At 44.8% G+C, this 16,196-nt stretch overlaps 1 protein-coding gene across 1 annotated transcript; it reads left to right on the forward strand.

Annotated features, from left to right (window-relative positions):
• The first annotated feature begins 5,610 nt into the window (after positions 1-5,610).
• Positions 5,611-14,767, forward strand: OTUD6B (OTU deubiquitinase 6B). Its single transcript, XM_083623414.1, has 7 exons — positions 5,611-5,774; positions 9,975-10,129; positions 11,370-11,462; positions 11,989-12,301; positions 13,242-13,303; positions 13,952-14,058; positions 14,452-14,767. Exons 1-7 carry the CDS (start codon positions 5,660-5,662, stop codon positions 14,534-14,536), a joined length of 930 nt encoding a protein of 309 aa, XP_083479540.1. The 5' UTR covers positions 5,611-5,659; the 3' UTR covers positions 14,537-14,767.
• The last annotated feature ends 1,429 nt before the right edge of the window (positions 14,768-16,196 follow it).

Genomic DNA, 16,196 nt, shown 5'->3' on the forward strand with positions numbered 1-16,196 from the left:
TAACTGGCTGTGAAGTTGGTTATATGTATCATAGGTGGAGGGTGGAGGTGAGAATGTCTCTGCCTCTCTGCTTGGATTTGAACTCAGATGCAGATGTGTAGGAAACTTTGGTCACGAAGTGAAATATACTCAGAGTCGCAAAGTGATTTCACGCTCTTTATTCAGCTCATAATGGTGAGGAGGAATGAATGAAAGTCCCCTCAAAGTATCTGCTTTATATACATTACTTACACAATGGGCTGCACATGATTGGCTAATTCCGGAATTCTACTGTAAGTCAATCAGGCTGTGGATTCACTTCTATCTGGAGCATGATTGGGTGGTTCCTGCCAACCAATCATACTGCTGCATTGTTCTAGGACCAATCTGACTGCTGCATTCTGAATCCTATTGTTCTAGGACCAATCAGACTGCTGCCTTTTGGATCCTATTGTTCTAGGACCAATCAGACTGCTGCAGTTTGGATCCTATTCAACTCAGTACATAACACAAAGTGACTGGATGTTGCAGATGGCCCTGTCTTCTTATGAGCCAACATTCACGCCATGATAAATGACTCGTTGTGGCTACAGGTACCCTTCAAGGAAACTAAAACAGGGGAAGTTCTGAAATAGCTCCCCTCTCACCTAGACAATGTTGCAGCTATGTTATGGGCCTCTGCTGGACTTTTCTGTGAGAACAAAGGAAGAGAGCAGGCTCACCTATCAGGAAAAATATTGAGAAAACTGGGTGTTCTTCAACTATGTTGTACTCGGAGTAGACCTATTGAAATTAATAGACCAAACTTAGCCATGTTTATTAATTTCAGTGCATCTATTCTGAGTAAAACTGAGGCTCCATCTGCCCTATACATTTAAAACAATACCACTTTAAACAGCCATGGCTTCCCCCAAAGAATCCTGGGAACTGTCCTTTGTTAGGGGTGCTGAGAGTTGTTAAAGGTAAAGGGACCCCTGACCATTAGGTCCAGTCGTGGCCGACTCTGGGGTTGCGGTGCTCATCTCGCTTTACTGGCCAAGGGAGCTTCCGGGTCATGTGGCCAGCATGACTAAGCCGCTTCTGGCAAACCAGAGCAGCGCATGGAAACGCCGTTTACCTTCCCGCCGGAGCGGTACCTATTTATCTACTTGCACTTTGACGTGCTTTCGAACTGCTAGGTTGGCTGGAGCTGGGACTGAGCAATGGGAGCTCACCATATCGTGGGGATTCGAACCACCGGCCTTCTGATCGGCAAGTCCTAGGCTCTGTGGTTTAACCCACAGCACCACCCGCATCCCTCTGAGAGTTGTTAGGAGACTCCTATTCCACTCAAGGAGCTACAATTTCCAGAGTTTCCTGGGAAGAGGTACTGATCGTTCAACCACTCTGAGCATTGTAGTTCTGTGAGGGGAATAGTCACCAGTGCATCTAAATATGCTATGGAAACAGGTGTGAACCTCAAAGCTGTAAATGTCATGCTCACCTCATGGCATCAACAGGTAATTTTAAAAAGTAATCTGGAAGCCCATAATCAAACTGATGGGCAGAAGGCATCTCATTTTTTTAAAATTTTTTTTATTAAATGTTTACACATAACAAATTATTCCAACAAATCATCTTCATTATATTTCCACCCATTTCCCCCTCCCTCTCCCCCATACCCTCCCTCCCTTCCCCCACGACTTCTCTCAGTTCCTCTCTCTGGTTTTTTAACACATATTATTCACTGCATGTTGTAAAAATGTAAAGACCCTCCAAATATCTATCTATGATTTTAACAACAATAAATTTGTGTATGTTTATTCAAAACGGGCAGAAGGCATCTCAGACCTAGCAAACAGCACGGTCCACAACAGGCAGACAGGAATCCAAAGGTTGCAAAGCATTCAGCATGGTCTGTGATCGGCTAGCTAGGATAGGTTGGCATCTGTTTAGCACCTGCCTTTGCAGACAAGTTGCTGATGTTAAGAAGCCAAGTTTGGAGCAACAATTCGATAGAGCCAGCCCAGCCCTACTGGTTCCTCGGGTCACCTGGGCCAGCTTGGTTGACAAGTCTGCTCACCCCTCTTGGTGCAGTGGCATTGTGGGATGGCAGAGGCTTCACTGGGGGCTCCGACGTGGAAACTGGAACTGCCATGGCCTTCCTGATAGATGGGGGAGGTGGAGAAGCCCCCCCATCAGAAACCAGATCCTAGCCTGCACCCTGCTTTGGGAAATGGGGATGCAGACTGGGACTTGTGCTGTGACAGGGGGCGGAGCTGACAGAGCCGAAGGTGGGCTTCCCTTGGATCCGCCCCTTTCCCATTTAAGCAGCCATCACCTGGGGCACTTCCTGTTCCTTCCCTCGCCAGCACTGACCCGGTGGTTTGGCCTACCTCATAGCAATTGTCACAACTGGTTGGGCATTGGGGCAATCATTCGTTTTGGATGGAGGGGAGGTTGTAGTCTATGCCTGCCCCTCCAAATGCTGGGGTATCCTGTTAAAGCAGCCTTTCTCAACCTGTGGGTCCGCAGATGTTGTTGGACTACAACTCCCATCATCCTTGAGTTCTGGCCTTGCTAGCTAGGGGTGATGGGAGTTGTAGTTCAACAACACCTGGGGACCCACAGGTTGAGAAAGGCTGTGTTAAAGGGATCTGGGGGGAGTGGCCATGTCCGCCTGCCCTGGGGGGGGGGGCAGGGCTGAAGGCACTCCCCCAAGCAGCGGTCCCTGCAGAGGTCACCCTATTGGATGTAAGTCTTAGGAACCGCCTGGATTGACCACACGTCACTTCTGGTGAGTGGGCCAGAAGTATTTAGACTGCCCCATGCCCAAGCCAAACCTCTTTCACCTGTATTCAATAAAGTTGTGGCCTGTTTTGACCCCAAACCAGTCTTATTGGTCTTTTATTTATACGGGTTGGGGTATGGGGGCCCAGTGCCTAGTCCCGCAAGCTGTAATGCTATCTCCAGCCATGAAAGGGGTGGTGCTGCAGCACAGCACAGATCAGGCTGCAAGCTCCCTCCCACTGAAAGCTGCCCTGGTGGTGCAGGAAGTACAGCACCTGGGTCCCTCTCCCCAAGCCTCCTGGTTCAAGATCCCTGGTGCCCAACACTTGGTTCTGTTCCTCATTGCAATACACTTCAACATTTTTGCTGTCCTCCTGTTTACATCAGCAACAACAGAGCATTTGACCTATCAGCAGATCGCAAAGATGTGTAGAATTTATGCCTGAGCGTTTCTTCTAAATTAATGCAATATTTAACAATGTCAAAAGCTTTGCATTATATGAAAGATTATGGCGTTACAAAGTCGACATGCTGCTGAAACACAATGCCTTTTACTATGGCAGATTAAAGTGACAGCTGTTATTATGGTGGCAATGTCTTCACTTACACAAAGGGGAGCCTTCTCCAATTCTTATCTTGAAACTTGAGCTCTTGCAATGCTGTTTCACTCCCATTATCTATTCCATACGGCGCCTCTGTCGTTTCTTTTATAATCCTTCTGCTATTTTTATTCATTTTATTTTTAGAACAAGGCAAGGAGTCTCAATCCCAAGGCTTAAGAGTGTTCTCATTAGAAATGTGAAGTGTGAAAAACTCTTAGCATAACCTAAATTTTTTCTACTGCCATAGCTTTCCACATGCCAGTGTATCGCAGCTACCCCTAAGCACCTCCCACAAAAAAACAGTGAAAGTTGATCTATTTATCCCCTCATCATGCTCAAATTTCTTGCTGTTCCCTACATGATATACTAAGTTCATTTGTTTCTTGTGATTTGTGGCTCCCCTCATGCCATACCAGGGTCAGCGAAATCTGGTCCATTGCAAGCAACAAGCTGCAAAGCCTTAATGTTCCTCAAACTTGATGTCAGGGGAGTGGTGGAATTATAGTTATGGACAGAATGCACAGAGTTAGGGTTTCTTGTGAATGACACCCCCCCCCCAGTTCTTAGTATACATTGTTAACTGAGAGGATACATTTGATTTGAAACGTGACTACACAATTGCCATTGTTGAACTATAGTGTTTTAGTTTGTTGCATTGTTTCAACTCTCCATTTCTCCTAGTCCCTGATTTATGTCAGCGGATGCTGGACCATTAGGGCAACCAGGGCTTAGTGCTACCAGGTGAAATGCTAACCAACTTTTTTTTTACATTTCCCCCCAAATCTCCAAGCCACGCTCTTTGCTGTGCCACACACATCCTTTCATAAACCATTTGAATTTACAGAGGCTCAGGGAGACATTTCTGCCAATCTCCCATTCTCCGCCCAATCAGTTCTCTGCACCATTCAGCCAACCTCAGCCCAAAAGCTCCTGTGGCCAGCAGGTCACATGGACTTTGGCCCCAATGCTCTACCATGCTAGAACTATATTTCCTAATAATAATAATAATAATGTGCATTGCTTTGTAATGATTTGTTGGATCTCTGGACTGTAATAAAGATTGATTGATTTATGATGATGATGATGATGATGATGATGATGATAATGATAATGATATACCCCACCTATCTGGCTGGATTTCCCCAGCCACTCTTAATATTTACCCTAACATGTTCCGTTTTTATTTCTCCAACTTGCCCTGTCTCCATTCCCTTGACCTGGCCAGGGGTTGTGAGAAGCTGCATTTTTGAATCTCTGACTTGACAGCTCTATTCCCATTGTTCCTCTAAAACTTTTGGGGGGGCAGACTAGAGTTTCAGAGTCCACCACAGGGATGTATGGCCCTTCCAGATGTTATTGGACTCCAGCTCGCATCAGCCCCAGCCGGCAACCTCTGGAAGGCCACAAGTGCCCCATCCTTGCCTACCGCAAGGACCACACCTTTAAGAGTATCAGAAGAAGGCAGAGACAAGGCCGAAATTGAAAGAACCATCAGCGAAGGCCAAGCCAATTGGAGGTGTGATATTGCAAAGGGCCACTGGACGGCGCGCTTCCTCAATGGAATGCATTCCCTCCCTCTGTTCTTTCCCATGTTTCTCTCTCCCTCCCCATAGAGATAGGAAATGTAGATACAGTACTGTATAGTTTTAGCTTCCGAGTTGACTTTGGACGCCTTTTTCTCCCTACATTTCCCACAAGGCGGAAGCGGCTGATGCCCATAGAAAATGACAGAGAAGTCTTGAGCTTTTGAGGTCGTGATTAAGGGCAGCCCTTCTAACCATATGAGAGGAAACTCCAAATTATTATTATTATTATTATTATTATTATTATTATTTTATTATTTTTAACCCCGCTCATTTGCCCAGCCACTCCAGCAAAATATTAAAAAATAATAAAATATCAGACACTAAAAACTTCCACGAACTTTAGATGTTTCCTAAATATTGTGTAATTTTTTTATCCCCCTGACACCTGACGGGAAGTAAATCCTCACTAAAATAAACAAATCAGCAAATTTGTTTCTGCTGCTGCTGCTGCCGCCCAGTCACAGCTGCAGGCGGAAATCCTGAGAAAGTCAGCGCAGCGATCGCTCTTCACTTTTCCTAGCTCCACAGTCACACGGCTGCGCAGTGCTCCGTCACCAGGAGTCTATGGTCTCTCGCCGGTCTGGCGGCGATGGAGCCTGGGGCGCGTGCGCCGAGTCCCTTCCGCTCCTATTCCCAACGCCTAGGGGCGGGGCCTCGCGGCAAGCAGGGCGGGACCAGCCGTGGCCGAGAGCAGCCCGGGCGAAGGAGTCACGGCGGGCCGCCATGGACGGGCCCGGGGAAGGAGAAGAGCCGGCCGCTGCGGAAGAGGCGGCGGCGGGAGGCGGCGGCCTGGAGCTGCTGGCCCGGCGGCAGCGCAAGGAGAAGCGCGAGCTGCAAGGTGAGGGAGCCGCCTGGGGCAGAGAGACCGAGGGAAGAGCAGGGAAGGCAGGCAGGCAGGCGCTGCTGCTGCTGAAGGAGGGAAGGAGGGACCCCATGAAAGGGGGGCGGGGGAGCCGGGTTGCTAGGGAGCCAGGAAAGGAGGGTTTGTGGGTGGGCGAGTTTCACTTAACGGGCTGCATATGCAGCGCCTACGCTTTGGAACTCCTCGCCACTTGATACCGGGCAGGCGCCGCCTCGGTACCTGCTTTTCGGCGCCTGCTGAAAACTTCCTTGGAGGTTTCTAAGCAGAGGTTGGATGGCCATCTGTAATTCACGATGCAGCTGAGATTCCTGCATTGCAGGGGGGTTAGATTAGATCAGTGGTTCCCAACCTTTTTGGGCCATGCCCCACCTAAGCATCTCTAAAATCCTGATGACACCCCCCCCCGCCGCCGCAACATATAATTCTGCTTATTCAAAAAGTGAACTCCTATTCACGTGAAGGAAGCCTAAAAGGCCATTCACTGTTAATAACTCATTCTCAAATTGACCCCCTTAAATATCAAATTGACCTCATTAAAAATCAAATCGACCCCCTTAAATATCAAATTGACCTCATTAAAAATCAAATCGACCCCATTAAAAATCAAATCGACCCCCTTAAAAATCAGATTGACCCCTTGTAGAGCGTGTGCCCCACATTGGGAACCACGGGACTAGATGATCCCTGGGGTGCCCTCCAACTCTATGATACTGTTATTTTTGTTGGGACAAGCCCACCTGGAAGCTTAGGAAGTTGCAGGAACCTTAATCTGTTTTAAGTTTTCTGTTTTAAGTTTTGCACATTGCAATTTTTTCTATATTTCATTGTTTTGTCTCCTTGTAAACCGCTTTGTAGGTTTTTAAACATTGCAATCAAGCGGTATATAAATTTTATGAAATGAATGAATAGAAGCAGGAGAAAGGCTTGTGGCACCTTCAAGACCTAACAGGGTCTGTATCTGGCAAAGTAAATATATGCAGCTGCCCCATATAACACGGATTCTCTGGTCTACTCCTAGAGCAAATTGCACAGGGCTGGTTTTGACCGTGGAAGGGGTGAAGCTTTGGGTGAGATGCCTTCCTTGGTTGGTTGGGTGGGCTTCACCCAGAAGGAAAGGCCAAGGCAAGGGCTAGATCTTGCCCCACCTCCTCACTCTTGCCACTGCTCATTGCGGTGAGCGCCACCAGACAGGAGTTGCTGAGGACCAAGCAGGGTTGCTAGCTGACCCCCTGCAAGGATGTAGGCATCTGCAGGTGCCCAGTGATGCTGATCTTCTGATAATGTGGCCCTGCAAATATGACACCTTAAATATAAAACAGAAAAAAGATAGGAGATGTGTTACGGCACATGGGCTTTTGTAGGTTAGATCCTGCTTCATAGGATGAATTGGGCTCTTGCTCATGAACTTTAATGTGTTAGAAGAGAAATATGTTCCATCTTTTAAGGAGGCACAAGCCTCTTGCAGCACAATCCTATTTGTGTCTCCTAAGAAATAAGTCCAATTCGGTTCAGTAGGAGTCCTCACTCCCAGGTAAGTGTTGTATAAGCTTGCAGGCTCAGGTCTGTAGCAAACACAGCTATGTGCTTTCTGAACTGTCGCCCAGTTTTTATTGTACTCCAACTCCCAGCCTGCATGACCAGGGGACAGGAGATTGTTGTTGTCATCCGTCTGTCTCAAGAGACAACAGAATGCGCCTCCAGGGGTGAAGCCAAACCGCTGCATTAGCAGCACCAAAGTGACCTCTCCGGAGCACAAGCCTGGACAGTGTGTATGGAAATCTGGATTTGTTATTAGGGGGCAAGTTCAGCTGCTACTGGAGATGTGATAGGAGGCGCTGCTGGTGCCTTACATTTGCAAAATCATATTGCAAATCTTGGCATGGGAGTGGCGATGGAATCTGGAGCAAGTCCAGCTTGCAGCACAGGAGACAAGGAGGGAATCATGTTCCCTTGTTCTGACACTGACCCTATTACTGGATCACATGCCGCCTGTTGACATTGCACCACAGTCCACGAGATGGGGTGCCAGTTTCCAAAGCCCACAAATAGTTTTTTTTGCTGTGGAGCCTCAATTAGCATTCATGACGCATTAGCAATTCCACAGATGTGTTCAGAGCACTTTCTGCAGTGGACCTCAAAAGTGGGGGAGCTGCAGCAGTGCTGGTGTTGCTGAGGTTAATGTGAGAAACCTAAAACCAGGCTGGAAGGAGTCCAGGCTGTGGGTTCTTGTCTCATCCTGCATTGTCACAGCTCTCTTACTTAGCTTTGTGGTACCGGAAGGAGCATTGTGCATTGTAGGTTTTGTTATGTTTGCTAGGACTAGTAGTAATCGTGAATATTCTTTGCTCCAGGGATAGGGAAACTGTGGCCATCAAGGTGGAGCTGAACTGCACCTTTCCATCAGCCCCAGCCAGCCAGTATGAAACACCTGCAGGGCCACAGGTTCCCCATCACTGTTTTACTTCACTGGGTAGTCTGAACACATCATCCAGATTAAATACATACCTATACATACACATATACAGTCATACGCTGGTTGAGGAACGGAATCCGTTCTGGAAGTCCGTTCGACTTCTGAAAACATTTGAAAACCAAGGCGTGGTTTCCAATTGGCTGCAGGAGCTTCCTGCGCTCAATCGGAAGCCATGGAAGCATCGTTGGACGTTTGGGTTCCAAAGAACGTTCGCAAACTGGAACACTCACTTCCAGGTTTGCGGCGATCGGGAGCCAAAACGTTTGAGTCGCAAGGCGTTCATCAACCAAGGTACATGTTTCAGTCATACGTGTTTCAGAGCATAGAACTCAACATGTTTATTTGTGTACTTTGAGAATTTTTTTGTAATAAGCAACTAATAAATAACATTAATCAAGACCAGATTTTAATTAGTTTTTTTTAAAAAAAAAATCGGCCTGTCGCGTCATAGTTCCAAACAGTTCATTGGATTTCATTTCAGCATTCCAGACTGGTTTCACCTTTTGAATGTGTTTGGAAGACAGTGGTTTTGCTCCCTATTACGTTTAAGGTTCATGCACAATAAGCATTGTAGTTAATAGTTATCTGACTGAGGCAAGTTCCCCCCCTGAAATAGATACTTTCTGCAGTATGGGTTTACAGTGCAGTTACATTGTTGTTGTTTAGTTGTTTAGTCGTGTCCGACTCTTCGTGACCCCATGGACCAAAGCACGCCAGGCACTCCTGTCTTCCACTGCCTGCCGCAGTTTGGTCAGACTCATGTTTGTGGCTTCGAGAACACTATCCAACCATCTCGTCCTCTGTCGTCCCCTTCTCCTTGTGCCCTCAATCTTTCCCAACACCAGGGTCTTTTCCAGGGAGTCTTCTCTTCTGATGAGGTGGCCAAAGTATTGGAGCCTCAGCTTCACGATCTGTCCTTCCAGTGAGTACTCAGGGCTGATTTTCTTAAGAATGGATAGGTTTGATCTTCTTGCAGTCCATGGGACTCTCAAGAGTCTCCTCCAGCACCATAATTCAAAAGCATCAATTCTTCGGCGATCAGCCTTCTTTATGGTCCAGCTCTCACTTCCATACATCACGATTGGGAAAACCATGGCTTTAACTATACGGACCTTTGTTGGCAAGGTGATGTCTCTGCTTTTTAAGACGCTGTCTAGGTTTGCCATCGCCTTTCTCCCAAGGAGCAGGCGTCTTTTAATTTTGTGACTGCTGTCACCATCTGCAGTGATCATGGAGCCCAAGAAAGTAAAATCTCTCACTGCCTCCATTTCTTCGCCTTCTATTTGCCAGGAGGTGACGGGACCAGTGGCCATGATCTTCGTTTTTTTTATGTTGAGCTTCAGACCATATTTACATTACATTAGGCAGGCATATATATTGAAAGATGTTAAATTCATTTTTTTTTCTGTTCAAGTGCAAGGACTTCTAGCTGTGCAGCAGAACTTTTCTTGCGTGCCCCTAACTTTGTTCTGCGGGTTCTCCCACCTCTCTGGAGCAGATTTGGGAGGGTGTCAGGCACACACAGGAAGAGAAGAGGGAGTTCTGCTGCACACATGGAATGAGTGCTTTGGATACGGCCTATTATGTCACACCTGCAGTGTAGTAATGTTAAACTTAATGATGGCCAGCTTTCCAATGATGAACAGTGACATGCATAATTGCTAGGCACTCACCAGTTGTCTCACTGATTTGTGCTTCTGCAGCCAAAATCCAAGGAATGAAAAATGCCGTTCCAAAGAATGACAAAAAGAGAAGAAAACAGCTGTCTGATGAGGTTGCCAAACTGGAGGCCGAGCTGGAACAGAGACACAAGGGGGAACTTAAGAAGCTAAAGGAGACACTAACTGAAGAGAATAAAGTACGTGTTGAGGGGCACTCCATTTTCAAAGCTCTGTTGGCATAATATCCACTGAAACTACCTTTGAATGTTGTTTATTTCTAACTTGCTAAGGAATTGGGTTTCAATGCTGTGACACCATTTTTGTTTTTTTTTATTTTGGCCATGATAAATCTTATTTCGCCTTAAATGCACAGTTAGTGAATGATCGCTAAAAACATATCTGACTCTTGGAAGCCGCACTGTATAAAAGTAGATGAGTTGGGTTACCTCTGCAAAGCGCGATCATATGCTCAATGAATGTTTGTTGTTTATTTTCTGGCAAATGCTGATGTTGTACATTCTAGTTCCCAAGGCAAATCGATTTTGCTTGCTGGTGTCATCAAATGACAGCGAATGTCTAACTTGCTTTCCATAGTACCTGGGATACGGATTAGCTCTCTTTGTAGGTTGGGGAAGGATTTGGACTGCTATAATTTGACTGATAACAGCAGACGGGGGGAACTTAACCTAGCCAGCAGGCTAGATCCTCACGTCTCTCACCCTTAGCAGGCCAACTTTGATGGTAGACAAGACTGCCCACCTGTCAATCATCTGACATCATATCAGGTGGCAACTCCAAATCAGCTGATCAGTGTCGATAGCAAGCCCCACTGGCTGTCAAACAAGTTTGCTGTCAATAAGCCCTACTTAAGAAGGAGGATTTGGGAGTGCACTTTAAGCTCCAGATTGTTCCTCAGCAGCTGTTTCTTTGTCTGCCCTTCCTCTGATGTCACATATGATGTCAGGTGTTGCACATGGCATGGGGTAGTAGTACCTTGCAGTAGTACCTTGGGATGTTGGAATGGAAGGTGACTATTCTTCCTATACCAGAGTTGCACAACACCGAGACTTCATGCAATTTGTACCGGTTTTCTGCATAATACCTCTTCCTGCAGCTTAGCTAGGCTACAGTATGAGACAGGAACCACATATAGTGCAGGCTGAAGTACTAAGAACTCTAGGTTTGCACCATCCTTAATGTCTTAAGCCTTAGTTTAGAGTCTGAGTGATACTTCTGGTGTGGTGCATAACTTGCTTGTTGGGGCCACTAGAGAATGAATATTAAATAGGTTGGGTGAGAAACTGTGGTATGAATGGTATGAATTGTTAAGGAACTGAAACTCCAGATGTATGCTCTATAACTTACCCTGAAAATTAGAGCGGCAAGTTCAAGAAACTAGTCACTACACATTTTACATAATTCTCATTTGTCATTTAGGAAGATGCTGCAGTTATAAATATTGCAAGACTGGAGCTTGAGGACATGGAACAGATTCAGCCTCCTAGAATAACAAAAGCACAGAAGAGGCGGGTAAGGGTCTTACAGATGTGAATATTGTCTTGATTAGACAGTGAGCAACATGCAGACCCAGGTGCTTCTGTGAAAGATCTGGTGTCCCCAGGGTGGCCCTGGGACCTGGTTTCAGCCCCGTGGCCCAGACAGAAGCAGTCACCAGCACAGATCAGGTAGAGAGGGGTTAGAGACCCCTTCATCTCATTGCATGTTATCCCGTTAAGTCTCTTCTGGTCCTTCAAGCCTCTTTCACGTATACCCAAAATTGGCTACAGCTAACTAACCCCATCTTTGGAACTGGATTCTAAGAAATGCTCATAGTGACCTTTCTGAAAGGCAAACGATGTAACTGAAATCTCTGAATAAGTTCCAGTACTCCCCTTAACTTGTGCAACTTTATTGCTTTGCTTTTTGCACTGTTCTGTTAGTAGAATTGAGATGTGACTCACGGGCAACTGAGACCCCTTTTAATAAGCATATGATATTAGTTCATGATATGGACAAATGTGACGCCGCAGTGCATTTTACTGTTTTCAAACCACAGGATAAAAAAGCAGCCATGGAAAAAGAAAGAGAAGAAAGAATTGCGGAAGCAGAGATAGAAAATTTAACAGGAGCTAGGCACCTTGAAAGTCAAAAACTCGCACATAGTTTAGCCACGAGGCAATTAGAAATTAAGCAGATCCCATCTGATGGTCACTGCATGTACAGAGCTATTGAAGATCAGCTCAAAGAGCAACAAAACTCCTGGACTGTTGCAACGCTTAGAAGTCAAACGGCAGAGTACATGAAAAGTCACGTGGATGACTTCCTACCATTTCTAACTAACCCAAATACAGGAGATCTGTACAGTCATGGTAAGTAAACTGTGTGCATATTTCTGTTGTGAGTAGTGTCAGCTGTTACAGAGAAAATTGGTACCAAGTCAGTTTACCACATATCAGTGGCACAGATTTAATTAAACTGTAAGGACCCCAATAGCTGCAACCAAATCTTACTTATGCTGCTCAGAAGTTAGTCTTTCTGTGTTTATTGCATGTTTCCTTTTGGTAAATATGTACTGGATGGCAAACGTGTGTGTGTGTGTGTGTATGTGGAATAGTCCAATTGCAACAAGATGTAAAGACATTACTTACTATTACTACCTATGGCAGGAGTGAGGAAATTTTCACCCTCCAAATGTTGCTAAACTCCAGCTCCCATCAGCCCCAGCAAGCATAGCCAATGGCCAGGGATGATGGGGGTTGAAGTTAGCAACATCTGGAGGGCCAAAGGGTCCCACACCTGACTTGTGGCTCTAAGCACATCAGAGGGGCTGAGACTTTAAGAATATCTTAATGACTGTGACCTAAATCCAGCTTGCTTAAGCCCATTGAAACCAATGGACTTAAGCATGCTTAAAACTCTGCATTAGATTAAAGCTTTATTTGTTAAAGCTTTCCCCCACTAAACTGTCTCTCTTTAACCAAGGGAAACATCCCAAAGCAGAACCTCTGTGCAATCTAGGAGAAACACAAACTATTAAACTAAATGTGTCATTGGTAAATCTGTCCATACCTTTTATAATATTTATTGACTTTGTCATTTCACAGAACACTGCTTGGTCCTTTGCTCGTTTCTTTCCTTCTATCTGACAGGGCGACATCTTTGCCTTCAGCCTGTTTCCTCTTTGCCTTGTGTATTACTATGCAAAGTTATGTTCTTCTGCATACTTTAATTGCCAACGCAAGCTTTCCTTTTTGGGCTTGCTCTGTTTTCCAACATTCAGATTAAAAATGGTGCACTTTCTCCCTCCAGAGGAATTTGAAAAATACTGCCATGATATAGCAAACACAGCTGCCTGGGGTGGCCAATTGGAAGTAAGTATTGTGCCCTGCTCTTTCCTAATATCTTAAATGCCAACGCTTGTTCGTTTTGAGTCTTTAGAATATTCCCAAATCTTCAAGAGAGGCTGGGAATCCTGTGAACCTTTCATCGTTTTTATCAACTCCTGCAGGCCCAGCCAGCATGGCCAGCGGTCAGGAAAGATGGGGGTCCAGTAACAGTTTTCCCCACCTTTTACAATGAAGAAATTCCTTCGGGTTTAGGTAATTCTTACTGCAGAGATAACCAAGAGCATTTCTGTTCTGTTTATATGCTAGAAGAACAGTTCTACTTTGTAAAAGGTTTACAGCCATCATCTGGGCCCATTCATACCACATGCTATGCTGATTGTATCTGTCTAGCATACTGAGACCACTGTCATGTCAATATGAATTAGTAACCTACTTTTATTAAGATAATAAAAAAGGGAAAAATCATATTTGCAGTGATTTTTTTTAATATAAATGTCTAAAACAATATAGGTTTTGGAGCAAAATTATGTTGTTCAAAGAACTGATCAGAACACTTACTTTTTTTAAAAAGTCCTGACATTTTGTTGTAAGCCACTTAATGCTGTGTGCTACAAAGATAACTACAAATCTCATACATATATATATATATTTAAATCTAATTGTGCCTTGCAGCTAAGGGCTCTATCGCACATCTTGCAAACGCCAATTGAAGTTGTACAAATGGATTCACCACCTATAGTTGTTGGTGAGGAATACAGGAGAAAACCACTAATACTTGTGTAAGTAGATACTTTAAACACTGGGGCTCAAAGGAGTTCTGTGTTTGAAGAAGTATATAAGTGACTAAAAACATTGGTTGAATTATGTATTTAAGGGTACCTTGGAGTAAGACCATTGAATTTAGTGAGACATATTATGGGTAAACAGTCATAGTAGCATCAGGGGGAAGGGTCAACTAGCCATCTGGAGCAGATTTCAGAGGGAGGAGTGGGGAGAGAGAGAGACGATAGCTGAAAATGGTTTTCTTCTCTGTTCTACTGTTGGAAGGTTTACCATCAGCTGAGCAACACCACTGGAAATAAAATCATTGGATGCATCTATGTGTGCATGCATTCTGTTTGTTTGGAAGACATCTTTGTAATTGCTATAACACCTGTTGTTTTTGCTTCTAGGTATATGAGACATGCATATGGATTAGGAGAACATTATAATTCTGTAAAACCTCTAATGGACACACCTACAGAAAATGAAAGCTAGTACAGGATTCAACAGGAGATATGATGAGTGCATCTTTGCACTTTACGCTGCTTATCTTTGGATAGGTTTTAAAATTCTGCTTGAGTTTTTTTACAAGGCAATGAGGGTTTGGGGATATATATCAGATTTGTTGTATGAACTGTTAATTCTAATTTAAATCATGTTTTAAACAAAATATTCCCCAAGGTGTTTGTAATGTAACTAATAAATTGTGTATTACAGATTCCCCCCACTTGCATTCAATCCTCTCCTTTAGTAGCAAAAAGAATGGTTTATGTACCACGGCTATACAACTCTTCAACTATTATAAACAGCAGTCTTTCAACAATTGCAACTAAAACATTATGGGAATATTTAACAATTTTGTGCAATTGCTAAAAAACTTGGTGATACTAGGAGATGGTTGCATGATGCTTCTTTAGGTCAAATATCTTTTAACCATTGTTGTGACTTAAAAAAAACAACCTCTTGCTGAAATCTTCAGAGAACCTCCCTGCCACTGCCCAGCTTAAATGGGGTTGCGCATCCAAACGTAACTGCCTTAGAGACTCAGAAACACATTCCTGGTTATAAGAAACAGCCCTATAATATTGAGTCAGATCATTAGTCTACCTAGTTCATTTGTCCCCACTGACTGGCAGTGGCCTTCCAGGTTTCAGACAGGACTCTTCCAGCCCTACCTAGAGACTGAATCTCGTACCTTTTCCCAGTCAAACGTGTTCTACCATTAAGCTATACCCCTTCCCTTTTACATAGACTTTTTGAAGAACAAGTTTGGTTTGTTCTTTAATAGGATGGCTACTACTTTCCACAGTCGCAGTAAAGGCAATATGGAATAAGAATGAATTTTGTTGCTGATCTTTGTTTCCAGTTCAAACAGAGCCCCTACACAATCACCTCTGGAGTGCATGGCATTCTTTCCAAACTTGGTTGTGAAGTGACCGTCCACGTTTTATTTAAAACATGCATATGGCTGTCCTGATTCCCAGAGCAGTAGCAGGTCAAATGCTGTCATATTTCAAGAATAGGTAGAACCAAATGCTTGCCATCATATAGAGATACTAATTCACACAAGCAGTACCTTCATATGAGCTATGTCAGACAGAGAGCCATCACATGCTTAAATCAGCCCTACACTTGTAAGATAGAAAAGCCCAAATCTTTGAAGTAGCAGCTTCAATTAAAAACTGCTACTTACAGGGAGCGCTTCAGATGCAGCTGCCAGTTATAAAACATCCCTGCAAATAATTAAACTGTACAGAACAACAAAACATACTTGCATATTTAAAGCACTTAGCATCACTCAGTTGCATTTTTAATATTTCAGATAGGTACCATTAAGAGAAAGTTTTTCTTTTGTCTTCAGGGCTGTCACAATAGTAAAGGTAAAGGTACCCCTGCCCGTATGGGCCAGTCTTGCCAGACTCTAGGGTTGTGCGCTCATCTCACTCTGTAGGCCGGGAGCCAGCGCTATCCGCAGACACTTCCGGGTCACATGGCCAGCATGACGAAGCTGCATCTGGCGAGCCAGCGCAGCACACGGAACGCCGTTTACCTTCCCGCTGGTAAGCGGTCCCTATTTATCTACTTGCACCCAGGGGTGCTTTCGAACTGCTAGGTTGGCAGGCGCTGGGACCGAACGACGGGAGCGCACCCCGCC

This window comes from Podarcis filfolensis (genome assembly GCF_964270895.1).
Source record: "Podarcis filfolensis genome assembly, chromosome: 7".
NCBI classification, from domain to species: domain Eukaryota; kingdom Metazoa; phylum Chordata; class Lepidosauria; order Squamata; family Lacertidae; genus Podarcis; species Podarcis filfolensis.